General features: G+C 42.1%; 2 protein-coding genes across 3 annotated transcripts; one reads left to right on the plus strand and one right to left on the minus strand.

The window, feature by feature from the left end:
- Positions 1-575: 575 nt before the first annotated feature.
- Positions 576-13,617, minus strand: SLU7 (SLU7 homolog, splicing factor). The gene is made up of 16 exons (XM_083721271.1): positions 13,315-13,617; positions 11,854-12,027; positions 10,295-10,448; positions 9,862-9,942; positions 9,278-9,442; positions 8,565-8,633; positions 8,090-8,137; positions 7,293-7,424; positions 6,880-6,977; positions 5,539-5,606; positions 4,412-4,551; positions 3,198-3,359; positions 2,342-2,446; positions 2,158-2,229; positions 1,253-1,363; positions 576-904 (listed from the first exon to the last, which is right to left on the minus strand). Exons 2-16 carry the CDS (start codon positions 12,015-12,017, stop codon positions 725-727), a joined length of 1,749 nt encoding a protein of 582 aa, XP_083577397.1. The 5' UTR covers positions 12,018-12,027; positions 13,315-13,617; the 3' UTR covers positions 576-724.
- Positions 13,618-14,402: 785 nt separating this feature from the next.
- On the plus strand, positions 14,403-18,510 carry PTTG1 (PTTG1 regulator of sister chromatid separation, securin). Of its 2 annotated transcripts, none has more exons than XM_083721292.1 (6): positions 14,403-14,516; positions 15,577-15,688; positions 16,342-16,511; positions 17,197-17,287; positions 17,923-18,072; positions 18,350-18,510. In XM_083721292.1, the coding sequence occupies exons 1-6, from the start codon at positions 14,418-14,420 to the stop codon at positions 18,421-18,423; spliced, it is 696 nt and encodes a 231-aa protein (XP_083577418.1). In that variant the 5' UTR covers positions 14,403-14,417; the 3' UTR covers positions 18,424-18,510. The 2 variants fall into 2 exon arrangements, with proteins under 2 accessions (XP_083577418.1, XP_083577417.1); XM_083721291.1 differs by having other exon boundaries at positions 14,470-14,749.
- The last annotated feature ends 3,012 nt before the right edge of the window (positions 18,511-21,522 follow it).

Here is a 21,522-nt window from a genome sequence, read left to right on the forward strand (position 1 = left end):
CTGTGCTGAAAAATGAGCATTTAACATTATATGCCACAGCTATTGCTGACAACTGTGAGCACAATCCTGTGCTTCCAGCATGCAAGCGCGGAGGGTGGGAGGAAAGAAAAAGAACTGGTACTTTAGATGATGGATGCAGAGCAATTGGGGAAGATGTTCTGATAGCTAACTCCCAGAGCAACACCTTTAAGACACACGAGATACTTGGAAATCTCATCCAATTCTGCTGAGAAGCTGTCTGAGTTTTTCACCAGAATGGTTTCACAAGAGTAGAATTCTGTTAACTTCTGATAAGAATACCCCCCCTTCAACTGTACTGAGTTAATTTATACATAAAAGTAGGTTACAACTGTGTATTTGCCAAGTGGAAAGTACCAAACTCTTGTTCCCTTCAAACAGCAGAAATAGTGACTCCTGCTATTTTTTGTTTGGGGATGTGACACATTCTGAGTGAGAAGAACGTTGCCTTTTTGTATTAATAAACCTACTGGGCATCATAACTGCAACCAGCAGGTTATGGTTGACAAAACATTTGCATTTACAAAAGAAACACAAGATGTAAACTGTACACTCTCTTTTTTCAGTTGAAACATTGCCATATTTATATGCCATATTTATATACACATACACAATACAATACAGGAAACTGGCAGGTTTTCTACTTGGTGATCAAATATAAAAGCAACACCCAAGTCCTGTGGGCTTGCAAGTTCTTTCATAAAAGTTACTGCCCCAGAAACGAGGCCATAGGATCATCTGGCCGCTGGCGCTTCATTCGATAAGCTTCCATTTCCTCCTCTGTTGGTTCTCGGCTTTCATACATGCTGTTATATGGCCTCTTTCTCTCATCTAATTGCATTATTTCTTTCACGTGAAGGAGACGGGCTTCTTCAGCATTCAGTGCCTAAAGGAAAACAAAACACAATCCATAACTGTGTGACAATATTAGTTTACAGAAGCCAGCAAGATCCAATACATGGAGTGAGGTTTCATTAAATGATAGGCAGGGATGGAGAGAAATTGTCTGCAGCATTAAGGTGATCATGTGGCATAATGTAGGTTTAGCCCATGGGATTTCAACTGTTGGCTACTGGTCTAAACACCGTCACAAGTATTCACCCAAAAGAGTATGACTAAAAAGTCACCAAGTTGTATTCAACAGTTTACATTGGCTAACAAAAGGAATCCATCGGTTTGAAAATTACTAATCAAGAAAAATGCAGCTGGCAGATTATTCTTATTTCAAGCATACCTTCTTTAATTTTTCCTGTTTCTTTCTATCTTCTTCACTATCAGAACCTGTACTCTTCTTGTGCTTTTTCTTCTTTTTCTTCTTCTCCTCTTTTTGTTTTTCCTGATGCATCTGCAGAGGGTGGAAAAAAGCAATAGTATTCGGAGGCAGCCCCACGTATAACAATTTGCAGTAAACAAACCTAGGGACTTTTTGAGACTTTGAAGGATGAAATGTTACATGGGCTGTGCTTTCTTATTTTGAATAACCACTAGGTGGATCTTGCAGTTAAAGAGAACTATTCCTCTATATCAGTAGTGGGGAACTTCCGGCCCACAAGCCAAATTAGGCCTGGCGGGGGTTTAATTGGGCCCATGGGGCAGTTTCCCTTAAACCACATCCATCTGCTGCACACCAGATGCATGTAACACCAGGTGTGGAGCAAGTAAAGACACATCTGCAAAGGAACGATTAAAGGGCGCTGCCAATTGTTGCTTGCTAAGCAAGACTTGCATTCGGCACCTTTAAAATTTGATGCCAAATACAAGCTCCGCTGAGATTAGTGTCATTAAAGAACTCCTGATCTGAGCTCCCAAGCGCAACTGATTCCTGCCAAAAGCAGAGGTTTTAATCAACGTCACTTAGCTGATTGGCACTGACTACAACCCCAGCTGGTATTGGCTTCAGTGACCTTTCTTTGCAGCCTGACTTGAGTTCAAGTTTGTCTGAAAAGAAAAACAACTTCACCTAGGGATGGCAGGTGACTTGCAGTGGGTATGGAGATCTGGCCTGCTGGCTGGATGCAGTTCCCCATTCCTGCTCTACAGACTAAAATTATCTCTCTTCCCCTTGACACACAATAGGTTTTTCTTTTCTTTTCTTTCTTTTTTGTAAATGGAAGCACACAGGAGAAAAAGGCAACCTACCTCCACTAGAGTTCTTTGTTTGGTCACATACTCTTCCTCAGGCACTTCAATGGGCAATTCCTCATCAGCGTTCTGTAGAGAGAGTAAATAGGATAGAAAATAAAATTCAACAGGAGAAACAAGTATTAGCCTGGATTTTTTAAAACTTAGAAGTGGAAAACTTATTTCTTAGGCCAGTTCTTACTGCAATTTCTCTTCCAGCTTCTCCTGTGCAATACGAATACTTTACAAATGAGTAGCAGCATTTGTATCCCCATTTGCCTTCTTTCCAATAGGAACCCCAAATGCACTGCAGGGGGAACAAAAAGAAAAGTAAAATCAGTTACTTTTACCACCATTGGTTGTGCTGATGTAAAGTTATAGAATTATATAAATGTTGTTCAGGATACAACTAAACTTTTGAGAAATATTACTTTCCCTGAAATCATGAAATCTACTTACAGAGGATTTATTAAACTTAAATCTTCAGCCTCGGAAGGATTTGTTGTACTCAAGATCCTGCTTGTTGGCTTCCCAGAGGCATCTGGTTGGCCACTGTGAGAAAAGGCTGCTGGACTAAGGGTTAGAGCAACTGCCCTATGAGGAAAGGCTGCAATATCTGGGGCAACCCAAAGTTCAGCCCTTTTGATGTTTTGGTTTACTTGACCGAGTTTCTGAATATATGCATAATTCTGCTGCCAAAATGGGACATAAAAGTGCTTCATTTTTGCTGAACTGCGCCCTGAACAGATGTACAGTAGCTGCAGATTTTGAAAACTGTTTCCAAGTCAAATATTTGCAAAGTGAAACGATGGGGCTGGATCTAGATGTCACCCTATGTTAAAGGAAGGTTCCTCCTGCCCACAATAAGCGGAAGGAGGGAAGGCAGCTTTTATTGCTTCTCCCTGCAAAGGAATCATTGTAATAAGTAACTTTTAAAACCAACTGTTTTACAGTGGAGTAGTGACCATGTAAGCACAGGAGAACTCAACTCATACCTTATTCAAAAATATAAAGTGTAGACTTATTTTTAGTAAGGTTTCCTGTTCTTGGTTACTTACTGTGTGGTTGTTGATAGTTACATCTTCCTCATATTTAGAACGAGCAACAGCCTTCTCTTGGCCTTTAATAACTGTTCCATGTCTAGAATATTCCACATAATCTTCCGTCTGAGCAAGCAGCAACTCAGGCGGTGGGGCATCCAGATGTTCTTGTCCTCCATACTGTTAAGAAATAAAGTTTGGAATAATCTTTAGCAAAGGATTATCTACAGTTTAACTACACAGACGCAGGTGGCGCTGTGGGTTAAAGCCTCAGCGCCTAGGATTTGCCGATCGAAAGGTCGGCGGTTCGAATCCCTGCGGCGGGGTGCGCTCCCGCTGCTCGGTCCCAGCGCCTGCCAACCTAGCAGTTCGAAAGCACCTCCGGGTGCAAGTAGATAAATAGGGACCGCTTACCAGCGGGAAGGTAAACGGCGTTTCCGTGTGCGGCTCTGGCTCGCCAGATGCAGCTTTGTCACGCTGGCCACGTGACCCGGAAGTGTCTCCGGACAGCGCTGGCCCCTGGCCTCTTGAGTGAGATGGGCGCACAACCCCAGAGTCTGTCAAGACTGGCCCGTACGGGCAGGGGTACCTTTACCTTTACCTATTTTACTAATAAAGAATCCCTATCTGGATATTGCAGGAAACAGCTGTAAGCCACTGCGCTATCCTTATATACAGGCAACCCGATTTGCACGGGGTTGTGTTTCTGGTCAGTAGAGCACACAGAAGCCCATCCTGCCATTTCCCAGGTCTAAAATGACCTGCATGTTGGCGGTTGTGCATCAACTGTACGTGCGCAAAATGGTCGTCGCCTGTCCACTGTGCTCTTTCAAAGAGTTCATGAGCATGTGTATTGAAAGCATTTTCGAATTTCTCTTCAGTAGAATAGAACACACCAACACAAGCGAAACTGCATAAAATTCTAGCAGTAATTCTTTTAAAGCAAATGGACAGCAAGGTTAGACTATAAATCTATTTCCACCTCAAAAATCAGATTGGTTTGTGAACCTATTTACTCCTTGTTGTGTGTTGGATTCTGTTAAGGGACTTAAATGAATGGTTTTTTAATTTATAAAACCTAACAAATTTATAGAACCTTACAAACTGGCACACAGTTCTGTTCAAAATATGTAATCCAGTAAATCTTGCTTGCTGCATTTCTACTGCTGCATGCAAAAATCCCTGGTTGCCTACAGCTACTAGTCTGGTGCTTATATATGAGGCTGATTTACCTTCTCCAGGATGCTTTCTTTCTGCTGCTCCTTGAAGTCTTCTTTTTTCACTTTGAAGGACTTATACAAGAGTTCAAGTTTTGTAGGATCTGCCTGAAGATGAACTTCAGAGCCTTTTTCGTAGGCTTCCCAAGCAAACACTAAGGAATTAAGGAGAGAGAATGTTTGCAATAACTATTTGCTGATATATATACTAACTTCAGGGTATAAGCTGGTTTTGCTCTCAACAGGAACCAAATAATTTTAGGGGAAGTGGGGCTAAAGGAAGACAAGGCAAATGTAACGTTCTGTCTGTTTTCCTCTTCCCTTTTACTCCCATGAATTATTCTCAGCTTCACAGAGCCAGTTCTAGGAGCAGCTGCCATGAAGCTCTCTAGGCTTGGCTTTACTGAGGCAGCTTCAAGAACAGCCCACAACATCACTGTCCACTGTCCATCTGCTCAAGCTGGCCTGGAATCCACTTGCTTTGAGCAGAGGGTTCATGGTTTCCAAGGGGCAGAGGAAAGAGAACTGCCTTGGAGAATTATCTAAGGATACAAAGGGGACATCGGGCTTGGAGGACACCTGCATCACTGCAGGCCCCCCCGCCCGCAATTTTATACCCCATGCTGAAAGGAAGTGAGTGAGTGAGTGAGTGAGTGAGCGAGCGAGCGAGCGAGCGAGCGAGCGAGCAAACAAACAAACAAACAAACAAACAAACAGCCAGCCAGCCAGCCAGCCAGCCAGCCAGCCAGCCAGCCAGCCAGCTACTTCCTTTCAGCCTAACTCTTGGCCTCAGAAGCCTAAGAGAACTCACAACTGCATGATGCTCTCTGCAGCCAGTGTTCCTTTGGAAGTATGGAGGCACAAATGCACCCCTTAGCACAGGTTTGCCCCTTTTTTTGAGGGCAAGGGGAGGTATGCAAGGGGGAACACTGAAAAACCCCAATATTCCTCTAAATTTTTTGAGGGGACGGTTTCCTCTGTATAAGGACCCTTTCCCTCTATTTGGGCACTCAAATGCCAAAGCCGAAACTCCCCTGAAGATTAAACTGAGAATACTTCCTTCTGCTGCCAAAAGCATTTTTCATTAAGTAGCAGAGGATGGTACAACTGAAGAAAACATGTCTGGCAGATTCAGTACTTACGCTGAGTTTGCGCCATAGAAATGGTAGCCCCTGTGTAACGAACGAAGTTGTCACCTGCGTAACTGACCCTGGAAGGAAAGACTTTGTAAGTAACCAGGATGCACAGGAAGTATGAGTGGTTTTACATTACAATACGAGTTCTTTTTTCTTTGTTAGGACACTTTCATTGAAAGGAGTCATTCCCATGTTTGCAAAGATGTGCTTCAATAAGCAACACAAGTCCCCGCACCACCCCCAAAAGCAACACAAGTGATGAGCTCTGCCATAGATCTGTAAAATCCAGCCTGCTTCTTGTGTCTCTGAGGAGACTCAACTGCACACACCAGCTTTTCAGGAAATATGCTTGTAATCAGAGCAATCATCCATTATCAAAATGCAGTATGAGAAACAACTTTCAGATTAAAACCACATACAAGAAAGGAATGTACTGCGACCCTCCTGCAACAGAGCTTTCTTACACAGCATCTGGGGCCCACATTTGTTGGTGACTTACAAGCCAGCCTCTATTTATGCTCACCACCAACCCTCTCCTATCCCCATGAAAGTCCTCCCAAGTGTGCTGTGGGTCTTAAGAGGCAGGGGTTCCTCTCACCAGTCCTGAGCTGTAGTTAACAAACCACACAAGAAATTTCAGCTCTTTTACTTTCTCCAAACTGCAACTCAAAAGAGAAAACCATGTCTATCACTGAACCTTCTGGCTATATACAGAAGGCTTGAAAAGAAAGCATGGTCTCATCTCAGGCTTGGCTACGGTAACAAGCAGCATGAGAGACTCAGGTAATTTTTTATTTACTCCTTACTCCACCACAAAGTAAAGCTAGGAGGAAAGAGATATAAGCTTTTGGGTATCAGTCCCTCCCAGAAACTCAAGAGCACTTGCCCCTAGTGGGATAGAACATGGATACGTGAATGTCTGTGCAGCATTTAGCTATTCTACTAAATAAAGGAGGACTAATCATTCAACAGAATAATTAATTTCAACCAAATGATTAGGGGCAATGGAGATGTCAAATTCGATTTCTTTCCCTGGGTGAAATCCAACAGTGTTTCTTCACCAGTGGAATGGATATTGCTGGTAGAACAGATTCAACCCCCCCCCCCCCGCATTTCCTAAAACCTGGTTTGGGAAACCTCTGGCAGATAGGGAAAAGGGAGGTCCATCCACATGGTTTTGGATGCCACCCAGGAAATCCCCAGTATCAAATTAGTACTAAAGAAAGCTTTTCTCACAACTTCCACTGTCATGTACGGGTTTCACCAGTACCCAAATATTAATGTTTGAAAGGATGCAAGGATGCACAAGACATTTAAATTACCCAAGTAAGTTAGTTTCAAACTTACTCATCTGGATTCTTTCCAGCATTGGCATATGGATTCTCTCTCATCGCTCTGGTTTTAGGATCATAGTATGCAGAATTGGGATCAAGATTCCGCAAGTACTGAAAAGACACGAGAATACAGACTTGAAGCTTCAGTGCAGGTAACAGAGCCAACCATCTCTTGAAGATCTCTTAATGCCAACTCGTCAATGCAGCTAATCAAATCCTCATTTTATTTTAAGTTAAATGGATTTCTTAATGTCACTAAGCAATTAATTTTCAGTTAAGGATGAGAAATCTAAGAGACTATTGGTTGCATATATTAATTAATAAAGCTTGATGAAGGCAAGAAGAATGTTGTGTACTTTTCTTAACCCATCAGTAAAACACAGACAGCAGCTACACAATGACAAGGCTTAATGTAAATCTGCTTACTTTAGCGATATCCTCCCGAATACGCAGGTTTCGGACTGTAATACGCCTTTTGGAGTCAAAATTCTGTCCAGGCATATCAATGTCATCTGCATATTTGTCTTCATCTTCATCTTCACTGTTATGATCTCTTTCCTGAAAACACAGCAAGATTATTAAAAAAAGCTGTAGGTGTAGAACTCATTTGCACAATTAATCTAAAATGCAAAGACCTTTAAGCTATTTTAAAAATTCACACAATTCTATTAGTGCTCTGTAAATAAAATTTTAAAAATAAGAGTCATATATGTTTTAATTTATTAGAATCTAAGTGAGGTTAGATTTGCCAAAGTCTATTTCATCCTTGCAGGACAGGTCACTTAGACCCAGAAATAGATGCAAAACATCCCTCTAGTTGGTCCATGCTACTCAAGCAGCACAGAGAGCTAAAAGGGCAGCTGATTAATTTTGTTGTCTCTGTGCAAAAATGCTTAAATAAAACAACAACCTCCCTTATTTTCATAAAGTGATGCTGATTATCAGAGGTACCTGGTTGGGGTGGGAAAAGAGGTGGACCCCTCCCCCAATTTTTCACTTTTCCTTTTAACAGTAATAGTTTCTGGTCCATCATATATAATGGCAGGTGATTAATAGGTGGGTGGTTCCAAGCACCTATCAAAATGGCCCACAGAGGTAGGTTCAGTTCTAGATTTGGTCCTTTAGCATGATCCAGTTGCCCACCTCATAGTACACCAAGCCATTTTCTGTGAAAAAACAATTCTCTCTCCTGTATCTTGTGAGTTTTTTGAAACATTCTTTACCGTTTGTGAATTTGGTTCCTCTTCTCCCCATCTATGTCGCGGGGAGTTCTGCGGCAAGGAAAAGTAGCATTAGCACAGTATATAAGCTCCATTTTGTATTTTAGTTTTAAATTTTAAAATGTTCTTTTAAAAGTGTAAGAGTGAAACTAACTTTATTGAGGAAGTTGAAAGAAAATACCCTGAAATGGCTTTGGTTTCCTCCCAGTTCAAAATAAATTTTAATATTAAAGGTATGGTTTATACTGCCACCTAGTGAAGAAATTCAGTATCTTCTGCAAAATGAAGGGCACGCCCAAATGAGTAAGCACTCCTGTTGGTTTGTTCATAGCAAAAGCTTTAGGCTTAAGGTAGATTTAAGCCTGATCTAGCAGCATCCTATACCTTTAACTTTAATAGCAGAGGTGACATGTGAGAAAGGGGGGCACACATCCCTTGTGGTAAAACCCCAGGGTACTAATGTTTTCAGTTCACTTACCACTTGCTCCGTCAGCTTTCCTGAAGCCAGCTCCTCCTGGAGCTTCTGCACTTTCAGAGAGCGTTTAGCCTGTTAAAATGAAAGCAGGATTACTTCTCACATTGGACTGAAAGTTTCCACAACCACTTCATTCATCATGCAAACATCCATCTTGTTTAATTAAAATTAAATCCACCTGGTTTGGTACTAAAATTCAGTATGAACTTTACTACTACCCTTACTAACCCTTAGCAAGCAGAAGTTCTTCTCACCAGAGGGCATCTTTCACTAGACAAGTGGGAATTATCCACTGCTTTGTGAGTGGTGTTCTGCATGCTCAACAGAACTTCCTCTTCCCCTCTTCCCCTTGTGTACCCCCAAAATTTGTTCCAGAGAGCCCCCCCAACAATTTGGAGAGATTTTGAAGATCCACGGTTGTCTGCAGGAAGAAGAGGAAGTGGACATTTTCTTGCACAAGTATGCTGCATGAGTGAAACAGCAGCACTGGGTAAAATGCATTGTTTGAAAGTCACTCTTGGCTCAATGGTCTGGCTGAGTAAAAGGCAGCTTTTCATGCACCTTACCTTAAACATTTCTACTGGTATTTAAGTTAGTGTGCAAGTTAATTCTACTCTAGATAAAAAAGTGACCTATTTTAACACTGATATATGGCACAACTTCCCAAGAGACTGTCAGAATCTTTTTAAAGGAAAAAACCACACCATCCTACTTACTAAATCAACCTTGGCGTATTCTTCTACAATCTTCATATGCTCCTCTGGATTATAGCCATTCCAACGGTCTCTTTTTCCATCATAGTCAAACATCAGCTGTGGTTGCATGTGCTCATCTGGTGCAATGTTGGTTCCTGTGAATTTGGCTCCAACCTTTCTAGGTCTCTGCAGGGAAGGAATTAGATCACAACCTTAGCATTGCTCCTGTTCTTCAGAAAGGAACTGGCCACATTATTACTGTATTTTTCGCCCTATAGGACGCACCGGCCCATAGCACACACCTCATTTTTTTGGGGGGGGGGGAATGAATTAAAAGGCTTCCCCCGACCCCAGCCCCCATAACAGGCTGCTATCCGCAAGCCTTGCGAGCCCGGCGGCAACTCCCACCAGGCGCGCAAGGCTTGCGGACACTTGCGCGAAGCACGGGGCGCACTCCGGAGGGGAAAAAGTGCGTCCTATAGGGCGAAAAATACGGTATTTGGTTTTTTGTATCAGAGAGCTTGGGGAAATTAATTTTTCAGGATGTTAGCAAGATTCACAGTGAATTTTATCCAATTTCATGTAAAAATAATAATAATGCTTACCTCTAAGCAATCTTTCTTCTTGTGTGTAAGGGCACCACAGTTCTCACATGCTCCTTTGCGGTACTTGGTTGCATGAGAATTCTGAGCAAAAAACAAAAACAAATGCAAACTTCCTATCAACAGCACACCTATTTCCCTCCGCTCAGCCTCAATCAGAATATAGTTGGCCCCATTTGACTGCAAAAGAAATAGATCTACAATACAATTAATTTTATCTGTAATGATAATTGCAGAGAACTTGATCCTTAGCTTGAAGTCTACCCCTGCAAGTTAACTAGTGTAAAACTATTCCACAACATCTGATACTCAGAAAGATGACAAACTATCACTGAGCTCAATCTTTTAAATGCCAGTAATAAGAAATAAAGGACTGCAAACTGATTAGGATTTATTCACATTCTAGAGTACCAGCATTCCCATCATGGCGACCTACCTCTTTGACTCCTCGCTTATACCATTCCCCTAGAAATGTAAATTCTTGTTGCTTCTCTGGCTGAGGTCTCTGATGCTTTAGTGTAGGCCTTTTTGAAGGATCTATATACCATGGGACTGAGGAAATGTACTGAGGAATATGAGGGTTGATGTCTCTGTAATAAATAGAAAACACACACATTGAAGTGGGAGTAAGCCCCATTGAACATACTGGGAATTACTTCTGAATAAATATGGTTGTGTTATGGTTGCATTGTTGAATAACTAAATGTTACAGATATCCACAAAATAATGTTGTGAATGCTTTGTAAGCATGGACCTTAAGTCTGTAAGGGTTCCCATGTTGAGATAGAGATCAAGGAGACTTCTAAGGGGAAACAGTTAGGATCATTTCATTATTTATTTTTATTATGCTCTGACATTTATATGCTGCCTTTTCCCTACCATGGAACCTGACACCCAGCTGAACTCAATTGAGATATGCCTCCAAGTACATAGACTCAGACCCACAGAAAGGATGACAACAGAATCCCTAATTCAGTGCTTTTAAAAATACTTCAAAAATAGATTGTTAATTTCAAGTACAGTGGTACCTCTGGTTACAAACTTAATTCATTCTGGAGGCCCGTCCTTAACCTGAAACCGTCCTTAACCTGAGATACCCCTTTAGCTAATGGGGCCCCCCGCTGCTACTGCCGCGAGATTTCTGATCTCATCCTGGGGCAAAGCTCTTAACCCGAGGCACTACTTCCGGGTTACCGGAGTCTGTAACCTGAAGTGTTTGTAACCCGAGATACCACTGTATCAAAACATACCCATACAAGGAAAACAGAGCTTAGTAGCTGTGCATAAAAGAGAGAAAATAGTGGCAGATGGTAGCATGTTTTAGATGTTCCAATAAAGGCAATCAAAGTATCTCTCCATAAGGGTCCATGAGTCAATGAAGGGTGAAAACCATGTTCAATTGTCTTAACAATACAGTCATACCTCGGGTTAAATATGCTTCAGGTTGAGCGTTTTCAGGTTATGCTCCGTGTTACCTCCGGGTTTCGCCACTTGTGCAGACGCTCAAAATGACATCACACGCATACATTCTACTCAGGATGTGAACGGGGCTCCGGAATGGATCCCGTTCGCAACCAGAGGTACCAGTGTACTGTAAAAGGATACCGTGTTATATATGAAGTGTGAGTCTTTTCCCTTCCCAGATCGATATTCTGAGCACTGAGCTTTGGCCCTTCCTTTTCGCTTAATTTTTATTTTAAAAACCTCACATTTCAAGATTTCAATCCCTTCCAATTGCCTGCCTCACTCTGGAAAGATTAGGACAAGACTAGACAGGCTGAAGGCAGAAATAAACCATACATTTCGGTTCATTCATTTCATTACCCATTGGCTACAGAAATTCCAAAACTATCAAGCAAGATGAATGAAATTCCTTCAAGGTACATACCTCCTAACTTCAAAAAAATAAAACAACAGAAAGTCATAAAAGAAGTGCAAGTTTGAAGGAAACACAAAGGAACTGCTTGCAGATATGAAGGGATACACAAGACTTACTTTCCCTCTTCATCTACTTCTGCTGGTGCATTGCCCAGTTTTCTCTGTTCTTCCAATTCCTTTTTCTTCCTCCAGTCCTCCCTGGTCATCTTCTTAGGCTCTTCTAAGCCATTTGACCCACCAGGAGGGTTTGCAGCTATCGTTTCCATACTACCAGATTCCATGATCTTTTACCTACAAACAAGAATGCAGGTTTATCAGCCACAGAAATAGATCCAACACTGTTTTAATACATGTCCTTATGAATAATCTCAAACTGTTAGCTATAGTCAGTATTTTGCATGTAATAATTCTCCCACTGACCCTTCCCTGGTGTTCTTGTAGTATTTGGAGCCAGGCCACAGCCATTAGAAAAAGTAGCTACCATATGAAATATAACACCATTCTCTCTCCGAGAGATGATAACAGAAACAGAAGCAGCTGGGATTAGTGGGATAACGCACAAGCTCTTCATGAATCCAAGAAATGATTCAAAAACCGTAACATGGAGAGATAGTGTCATATCATAACTGCACTCTGCTTAACACCATCCTAACTCAACACAGATTATAATACCTCTTCAAACCCCACCAATGTGACTGTCAAATAAGCCGCCTCCTATAAATTAGGTGAACATGAAACCAAAAGCTAGCTAGCCTATCTAATGCTTTGGGAGTTATAAGCCTCCCAGCTATTTTCTCCAGTCCTTCTGTGGCTGCATAGATCCCTAGAAGACTCCTCTAGCAGGATTCAGCCACCGATGTTTATGTCTTTATGAACCATTCTCAACGAGTTAGCATTATTAGTCATAGCAGTACGTAACTATGTTTATGTGGGTTCCCCTCCCTCCCATTAGTAACAGTTTGATGAGAACACCTCAACTACGACCTGCTTAGCCATCATAGCAAAAGAACATCTATATGATCTAAGCAACTGGAAAAACACATAATTTCAAGCGCAGTTAATGCACTGATCAATCAGCCTGGCAACTGGATTTGTGCGTTTAACGGAGAGGTGCTGTAAGTGGGGGAGGAGGGCGGTAGGCTAGAGCAGGAGCTCACTATACGGTCAGACCCAGCTTTAACACCCCCCCCCCCAACCAAAGGACTTCAAGAAGCCGAAAAGAAGCACAAAAAGTCCTTTTTACGACCCTCTTGTGTTTCCCGCGACAAATACGTAGCTGAAACAGGTAAACCAAATAAACCTCCAGAGAAGGTCCTGACGTGAGGCCTCAGCGGGCCTTTGTTTACTCATCTGTGTGAAAACACAGAATGTACCGAAACCCAATGGGAAGAGGAGGAACAGCAGCCACCACGGGGGCTCCCGGGATTTTAAACGCCCAGGGAGACACAATACGTACGTGCTCCGTATAAACAAACACAACTTTCAGGACATTGGAAGCGGCCTCTACTGTCCTACAGGGGAAGTAAAGTTTCCTCCGCCGGGTAACACTCGCAGGGCAGCCACAAAATCCAGCCTTACCGAAATTGCCAGCCCCGACAGCTGCCGTTTCTACGCCACAGGCTTCTCGGCACCGAGCAGGCCTCACTTCCGCTTTGCTTCCGCTTCCCGCAATGCAGCGCGCCGCTCCATCCATCTTCCTCTTAAAGGGGCACCGCCCTGATTCCAAAGGCATTTCGGCGTCCCCCGCCCGGTCCCCACATGCATTTACTCGGGGTTAAGTCCCACTATGACTCCAGGGCGCTTTGTTTTCGGTGCGCGTCTTAACTAGAGCCCCGAGGGTCGAAAGCCAGCCCACGAGGGGTTTTGGTCCGGCAACCTCCTCTAGACTAGCTAAATCATAGAGTGTTTCCCAACCTTGGGTCTCCAGCTGTTTTTCGGACTACTATTCCCATCACCCCTGGCCGCTGGTCGTGCTAGCTAGGGATGATGGGAATTGTAGTCCAAAAACAGCTGGCGACCCAAGCTTGGTAAAGGCTGCGAGTAGGAGGAAGCCCAACTAGAGCAAAGTAGTCCTCCTGGGTCGGACTGTTTCAGTGACTGTATGCATGAGCTTCCTTGCACTAGATGGGACTCTTGTGCCTTAAGCACTGTGGCTGGCTTCAATCTTTATACGGCTCCCTGCTTACTTGGGAGTAAATCCCAGTACAATGAGACTCCGGAAAAGGATTAGGACTAGCATTGCAAGCCTTTAAACTCTCTTTGTTTTTGTTGCAGCAGATCGACAGGGCTGCCGCCTCCTCCGCCCATAATAATAATAATAATAATAAAATAAATAGTAATAATGGTAATAGTAACAACAAGGATTTATTATTTATACTCCGAAAGTGCTGCACTCCGGAACCTCCTGTCTTAATCCGCCGAGTGCAGCGAGCAAGGCTGACTTTAGGGCCTTGCAGTCTGATCCTACTCATACGTAGCTGGGAATAAACTCCCACTGCGCACTGCTCCCATAGGAAATACAGTTACACGCGCCTTGTAACTAGCACGCTTCATCTGCTGTCCCTTTGCCTCGTCGTGGGTTCTTTAACGAGCCGGGAACGCGTGAAACCCCGCCTCCTCTCCTCCGCCATTGGTTTACCGAGGTAGCAATCGGCAGCGGCTCACGCGGGGAGTAACGACCAATGGGGAAGGAGGGTGATGATTTAAAAGTGACCCGTGCGGAAAGCGGCGCTCGTTGGTGGTGTATCGCTTTTTGTGCGCGTGTTATCAGTTATTTGGCAGTGGGTGGATGCGAGGTTTAAAAGCTTGTTTGCCCTAATTTCTTGTTTCCTTTATTTGTCATTGCTTCCTAATGTCTCGTCTCTATCGGTTCTAATTCAAATGTTCTGGTTTTATGTTTATTAACAAGTTGTGTTGCTTTTCTAAAATTCTGTATCCTTTTTGCTTGGACTAAAATTATTTTATTATTATTGCTATCAGGTTCTTTGTTTCGTTTGGTCCATTCTATAGGCAGGTAAGTAATGCTAAAAGAGAAGTTGGCTTTTTGGTGTTTTTCCCCTAAGAGTTAGAAACACTAGTTAAATCAATCAGGTCTAGGGCAACCTAAGACTCCAGTCCTGACTGTACTTAAGATGGGCAGTCGGTAGGTTTCCTGGAGTTCTGTGTGCCTTATTGCTGAGTATTCCTGTGCATTGTCAGGCAAGTTAGTGAGACTGCATTAAAGTGATGGAGAACAATGTGGTTGTAGGGTCCCCCTCCCTTTTTTGCTGTTACTTTTTGGGTTACACTGCTATAATGCTAATGTCTGGCATTTAACACTGGCACTCAAGTATGTGGTAGCATGGAAAGTATTGCTTTAGTATATGTGTCAAAACCTGTAACTTTAGGCTGCAATTCTTTTAAGTATTTATCTGAGAATAAGACCAACTGAACTCGGTGGCACCTATTTCTGAGTAGGCAGCAATAGTTCACTGTTGTTCTTAACTTCAGAATGTAGTCCTCTGTAAACAAACACTTTTATAAAGTGCTTTTTTAAAAAAAAGACTTTTGTCACCACCATGTATTTTTCTAAACTGCTTTAGTGAGTAGTTTTTGTTTGCATTTTGAGTTCTGTCTAGTGTTTAACAGTTATCTGCACATACCAGTGAACTGTACCTAGTCAAGACAAACACTTGAAAGAAGTGCATTAAACCAGTGGCCACCTTTGCTCCAGAAGGTTCTGGAGGAGTTTCCCCAAGTGATTGAAGTACTACTAGTAAGACATACTTGAACTCCTATAATGATGACAGGAGGCTAAGGATGCAAGAAAACACGAAATAATAATGTATATATCTATTCTAGCAATCCTTGGATGTCAAAGTGATGGCGACACAAATTTACATAGAAAAAGAGAATGATGAAATTGGCACAGTTGCTTCTTCTAAGGGTCGGATGCAATTGGTATCTGCACCATGTAAGTTTGTATTCATGTGAATTTAAACTGGTATAAATGAATGGAAATACCTTTTTTAAACCAAAGCTCCATTAAAGATACTGATGAACTTGAATTAATAAGTCAGAATGCTTAATATCAACTTATTATAGCTTTCTCCTCCTTTTTTGGAGGCAGCAATGATAACAGGTCAGCTCAGCTTAGAGGTACCGGATGATGAAGTCTCTGTGGAAGGACAGGATGCCGGGAGGAAGGAAAAATGAGACCTAACTGTGGCTTCTCCTTTATTCTGCCTCATGGAGTATTCCTAGCAGCACTGGCTTGATTTGCTTGTCTTGCCTGTCACATTAACCATGGTTTAATGTGAACAAGCAGCACGCTCAGAATCTCCTGGGGCATTCCTGCTGCATTTTGGATGAAACAAACCAGGGCCTGGTTTGTCATGTCACCTGAACCTGTACTTGTTTATCTCCAAATGAACCAAGAGTTATAAGCTGAGAACAAACCTTGGTTTACAGTTCTTGGCTTGTTTGGAGAGAGACAAACAACAATCTTGGGTTCATATAACATGATAAATGTATGTTCTGGCTTGTTTTGTCTGTGGTGCCCTTGAATGAAGACGTTTTGGTACTTTGGGTCTCAAGCATGTTGGCTGATTTGATTTTCTTTCATAGTGAAGAGTTTTGCTGAAAGGTCCTGCCCCAAGACTCCGCTTGTTGGAAGGACAGCTAACGTAAATCCAGCAGCATCCCAGTCTGTCAGGAAGGTTCTAGGAAATTTGAATAGGCCTTTAACAACAACGAAGAGTAACTTTCCAAAAGGAAAAAAGGCTTCTACGAAAAAGGTTAGTAGAGCTAATACTCCATAGGACTGCATTAGATTCTCAAAACAGAATGATTCCTAGGCTGGAGAACCGTCCCAGATATAAGCAAAACAATCAGAGCTGCAGCTTAGGCAAGCTGAATAGAAAAGATCATAGATGTGTGCCAATCTGTCAAAATTTCAGCAAGTGATAATGATCAGCTCACCTTAAACTAGCCTCTTGAGTAACTGAAGCTTTCATCTTGTGTAAAACTTTTCTTCCAGAAAAGTAGTAGATTGGTGGGTATGAAATAGGGGGATGGCTGGCACATAGCAGGAAAAAGAGAGTTGTGTGTACATAGAGACCAGCTTTCTCTCTAACTTGTGAAGGAAGAATGCATTCACAAGGATGATTAAAGCTAAGAACACTGGAAAATCTGCTGGTCACAACAAGAACAACAAAAACCAGGATGGCACCTGAAAGGGGATTTCTAAGTGAAGAAGTGGGAAGAAGTGGGGAGGCAGCCTGTTTTTTTATTTTTCCTTGATTAAGGAGTTGGGAACAAGAAGTCATGGTGTTATAATAAACATGATTTTGGGAATTTCCAAGCTGTAGTCCATGGTCCACCAGTGGGAAGCACAGATTCAGCATATTAACTGGAAAAATCTCTAGTCTGGCTGTTTTAAGACTTTGTTGTGACCACTTTTTCTGGTTATCCTCATTTAAGGCTACTGAAACTGCAAACAGAGTTGAAAGCAGCAGCATGGTTACTGAAGACTATCCAGAAAAGGAGAACCTCTTTTCCTATGATCCTTTAGGTAATGCCTGCCAAGGATTATTTTGGTTTCCTTGGGATAGTGGGGGTGATTGGTTGGTTGATTGATTGATTGATTGGTTGGTTGATAATCAATGCAGAGATATGAAGCAGGAGGTGGTTCTGCTGGAGTGTCACAGGTTGCTGTATGTCTTGTTAACTGAGCTTCTGTACTGTAAGCTGCAGCGCATGTTGGGGTTATGTTCTGGAGATCGCACCTAAAGGCAAAATTGTGTAAAGTCAAAATGTATTGGGTTCAGTGGCAGGTGGGATTGCCAAAGACTTTCCCCCCAGATGCCCGTCTCATCATCATCATTTTTATTATCATTATCATCATAATTATTAATATCATCATCATCATTATTATCATCATTAGCCAAGCATGTTAACCTGAATGGTCACACATTACATGTAAGTTGCAGGATTACTGTTCTAGAAGTTGCCAGGCATAACAGATAAGTTGAGGAAATCTGAATAAAAAATCAGTCTTATGTATTTTATTTATGCTCTTTGCATGCTACTCAATAGCGGTGTAAACCCTGCTAGCTGAGTGAATTATGTTACTGCCCCCCTCCTCTAACAAGTAGTGGAGAGTGATGCTCAGGGGCAGTGCTAACCACTGTTGTTGTTTCTGAACAGACTTTGAGAGTTTTGAAGTTCCCGAAGAGCACAGGCTGAGCCACATGCCCCTGACTGGAGTTCCTCTGATGGTATTTGAAAATGCCTCTGACAGATTTGCAAGCACAATCTCTGTACCCGCAAAAGAGCCTTCCATTTCATGGGGCTATGGTAAGTAAAAAAAAAAGTGATTTGCATCCAGTAAAGTGAGTGGCTGTAATGCTGCATTGTAAGGGGCAATACTTGGTTGGAACAGAGCAAACACAGAAAGAATTGAAAAGCAACTTGGTGGTTGTCCACTAACAACTGCCTAACATTTGGGTGACTAGGGTAAAAGGGGAACTGGAAAAAAATGGAGATTAGGAATGTAACCATGAACATTAAAAATGAAAATATTAAAATTTGAATGTATCTGACTTGATGTTAACTGGCTTTTTAAATCTTTCAGATACCCTGCATTCCACTCAAGACTTCCTGGCAACTTTGGATGAAATAGTAATTGATCTTCCCCCTCCCTTATAATATGTAAACAGGCTTATCTCTTTTTAAGCTGAATTTTGAGCAAGCTGTATTAATTTTCATAATAAAGGACTTGGATTAAAATCGCAAGATGACTTTGAATGAACTGACTTAACAAAACGAAGTAAAACTTGCCAGAAACCAGAAGGTTGGGCAAAGCTAGTCAGTGCAGTTAAGATTAGGACCCCAGACTGCTTTCCTTGACAAAAGGAGAAAATGACAAATAGGGTTGTGAAGGAGGCTCCTCAACATGGTTGGTCTTGCAGTTTCATTCATCTGGTGGCTTATTGCTATGTCTGCTTCATGCCTTTTGCTCACCTGAATGTGGATCTGTGAATCTGAGTTTGGTAGTCTAGTTCAGTGAAATGGGCAACCCTGAAGTTCAGACATGGTGCTGTACCCAGACTGGAAGGAGGCTGGTAATGAGGCGGGACTTGCAATTCTGATCAGCAGTGTGGCCTAGACTTTGTTCTAGAGGAGTGTTGATGTTGGCTACTGCAGAATGACCGAATCATGTACACGCCACTTCTGAGATTTGACAGGTGCTCAGGTGCTATGGGAAGCAAAAGCAATTTTGGATCTGCCTACCTTGATTTTACAAAAGCCTTCCAACATCATACTTATCTCCATTCAGGCAGGGTGATAGAACAGCATAACCAGCATCTCCTGGGAAATGTCTGTTTAAATAATTAACCACTTGTCATCTGGAAATTTCAGCCAGGAAAGTTTTCAAGGATAGCAATATGACCTTCCTTCAACAACCCATTGAAATGATGAAGAGGCTTTCTCTTTTTTAAAATAAGGAACGGCAGTCGAAGAACCTTTGTAGCATATTAAGGGAAAGCTAGTTTCAGGAAAGTACTTGGTGCGCTTGAATCAAGTCTGGTTAACGGGCTGAAAATTTTAGGGCAGCCTTTCTCAACCTTTGTTCCTCAAATGTTGTTGGCCTATAGTTCCCACCATCCCTAACCACTCGTCCTGTTACAATCCTGGGTCTACTTGTAAGTAAGCTATTTTAATCCATAGGTCTTCCTAGTAAGTATGGATAGGTTTCTGCACCAGGCTTATTTCTCTTCTGCTTTGTCGTCTTTCCCCTCTCCCACCTTAGGATGGGGTGGAGGAAGATTCTGCCTAATGAAAACTTTTAAAATCATTGGCTCATTTATTTGCATGGAAGTGCTATCATAGGAGACCTCTTTAAGTCTTGGAACTAGCCAAGCAGAGCTAATGACAATTATTCCTCCCCCTGCCCCCATTTCACATAGGGCCTTCTACACTGCTCCTTTGGTCAAACATTTTCTGTAGCATATAGTCAGTGCAAAGGAATTTCCTCACAAACCCAACTCCTCAATCCAGAGTGCAAAGGAATAGGCTTAAGAAGGCTGGGATGACACTTGCACCCAGAGCAATTGTTGGGTCAGCTTCACTGCAAAATGGGAGGCTAAACTATAAAGGAGTTAGCAATTATGGTAACTTTCCCTCAGGATATGGGCGGGAAGTTTTGTTGCAAGTGCCCTGGGAAAAGTAATCTCTCAGTCTTGACAGGAAAATGGTGACTGCTTATGTTGGTGAATCTATGGCCCTCTAGGTATTGCTAGACCAAAGCTAGCATTTCTGATTGTAGGCTGAGCTGATGGCAATCGGAGCCCAATGTCTTGAGGGCCCCAGGTTTCCTGTCGCTGGTTTAGCATTCCTCAGGTATCTCACTTTGTGAATATGTGGCTGGCCAAGATGTCAAATGAAGTATTCACAGAAGGCAGAATTGGAACAAGCACTCCCAGCATTCACAATTCAGGTCACTGTTATTATTTTTTACAGCAAGCTGCAATCTGTTTTACAAATGGTTTCAGTAGCTTCTCTGACAGCTACACAGTACCATCGTGTGGCTATCTTCATGTACCACATATTTCAAAGGACTGTGTTTTTAATGTTAATGGGATGAAGTTAATCTTAGCTGAGTTGGGTTGTACAGGGGCTATTTTCCTTGTCTGTACTGAAAACTTGAGGTCGCTAGTTTCATTTAGAGAGATAGCATCAGAGTAAAACAAGCATCCCAGTTCTGCCTGTTTCTGATGGTGATCAAAAATACGGTATGTATTGTGGAAATGGGATAACTTAATGTCATCATTGTTCATTTGTATGCCCCCTTTCCATAGTTAAACCATGCTGTCTGTGCAGATGTAGATAATTACAAAAATATAACAAAATTTAAGTGGTCATAAACAATAAATGAAAACATCTCAATAAATATACCAAAAAATCAAACTATCCTCAAATAATTCAGAAAATGATCATAGCAAAGTCTAACAATAAAGATACAGAAACAATACCAATAACAGCAAAAATGAATCACCTCCAAAATTCAGTCTTGACCCCAACAGAAACTAAACACCCACATCAGTAGTCTCTAGGCAGCTGGTCCTGCAGGTAAGATAGTCTCTGTTCCATGCAACAGTAGCAGCTTTTGTAGTGGGAGTCAGGGCCTGGGCCTGCAAAGCAGGGAGCAGGTCTTGTAGAATGGTTTCAAATACATTCATCTACCCCTGCTTGTAACAGTGATTGCAGGTTATCAACCTTGACTAGTAGTACAGACATGACTTAGATTCCCTTGTTCTGTTAAAGTGTTATCTACCTGAACAGCCCATACAGGTATATACTAAAGCAGCTGTTCATGAATATGTTTGGACTGAGCATTCTTAATTTGGGACTCCTGTGGGAGAATACAAATGATGGAGTCAATGGGAATGGAAATCCACTTCTAGCTGCAGGAGTTCTGTCTCCTCCCTGCAGCAGATAAAGGGAGTTACATGAAAGGAGAGGCTATACTTTTTAACATTGTTTTCTGTAATATGGTTTATAGCCATAGGTTGCAGCTAGTGTGGGGTTAGTTTCTTTGGGACGGGAGTAATAATGGCATGTATGGGGTACAGAATGGGACGGCTAGTTTCCAGAACTCCAATTAATATAAGGGAATGTAAGTGGGTAAGAAATCAAATAAATGAACATGAAATGCCAACAGGTGCTTGGCTGAATCTGGCACAAATGATATAGCTGACAATGGAGGAGAATCTTTATGTAAATACTGGATTAATGGGGGTTCTG

This window comes from Podarcis gaigeae (assembly GCF_964106915.1).
Source record: "Podarcis gaigeae genome assembly, chromosome: 2".
Lineage (NCBI taxonomy): Eukaryota > Metazoa > Chordata > Lepidosauria > Squamata > Lacertidae > Podarcis > Podarcis gaigeae.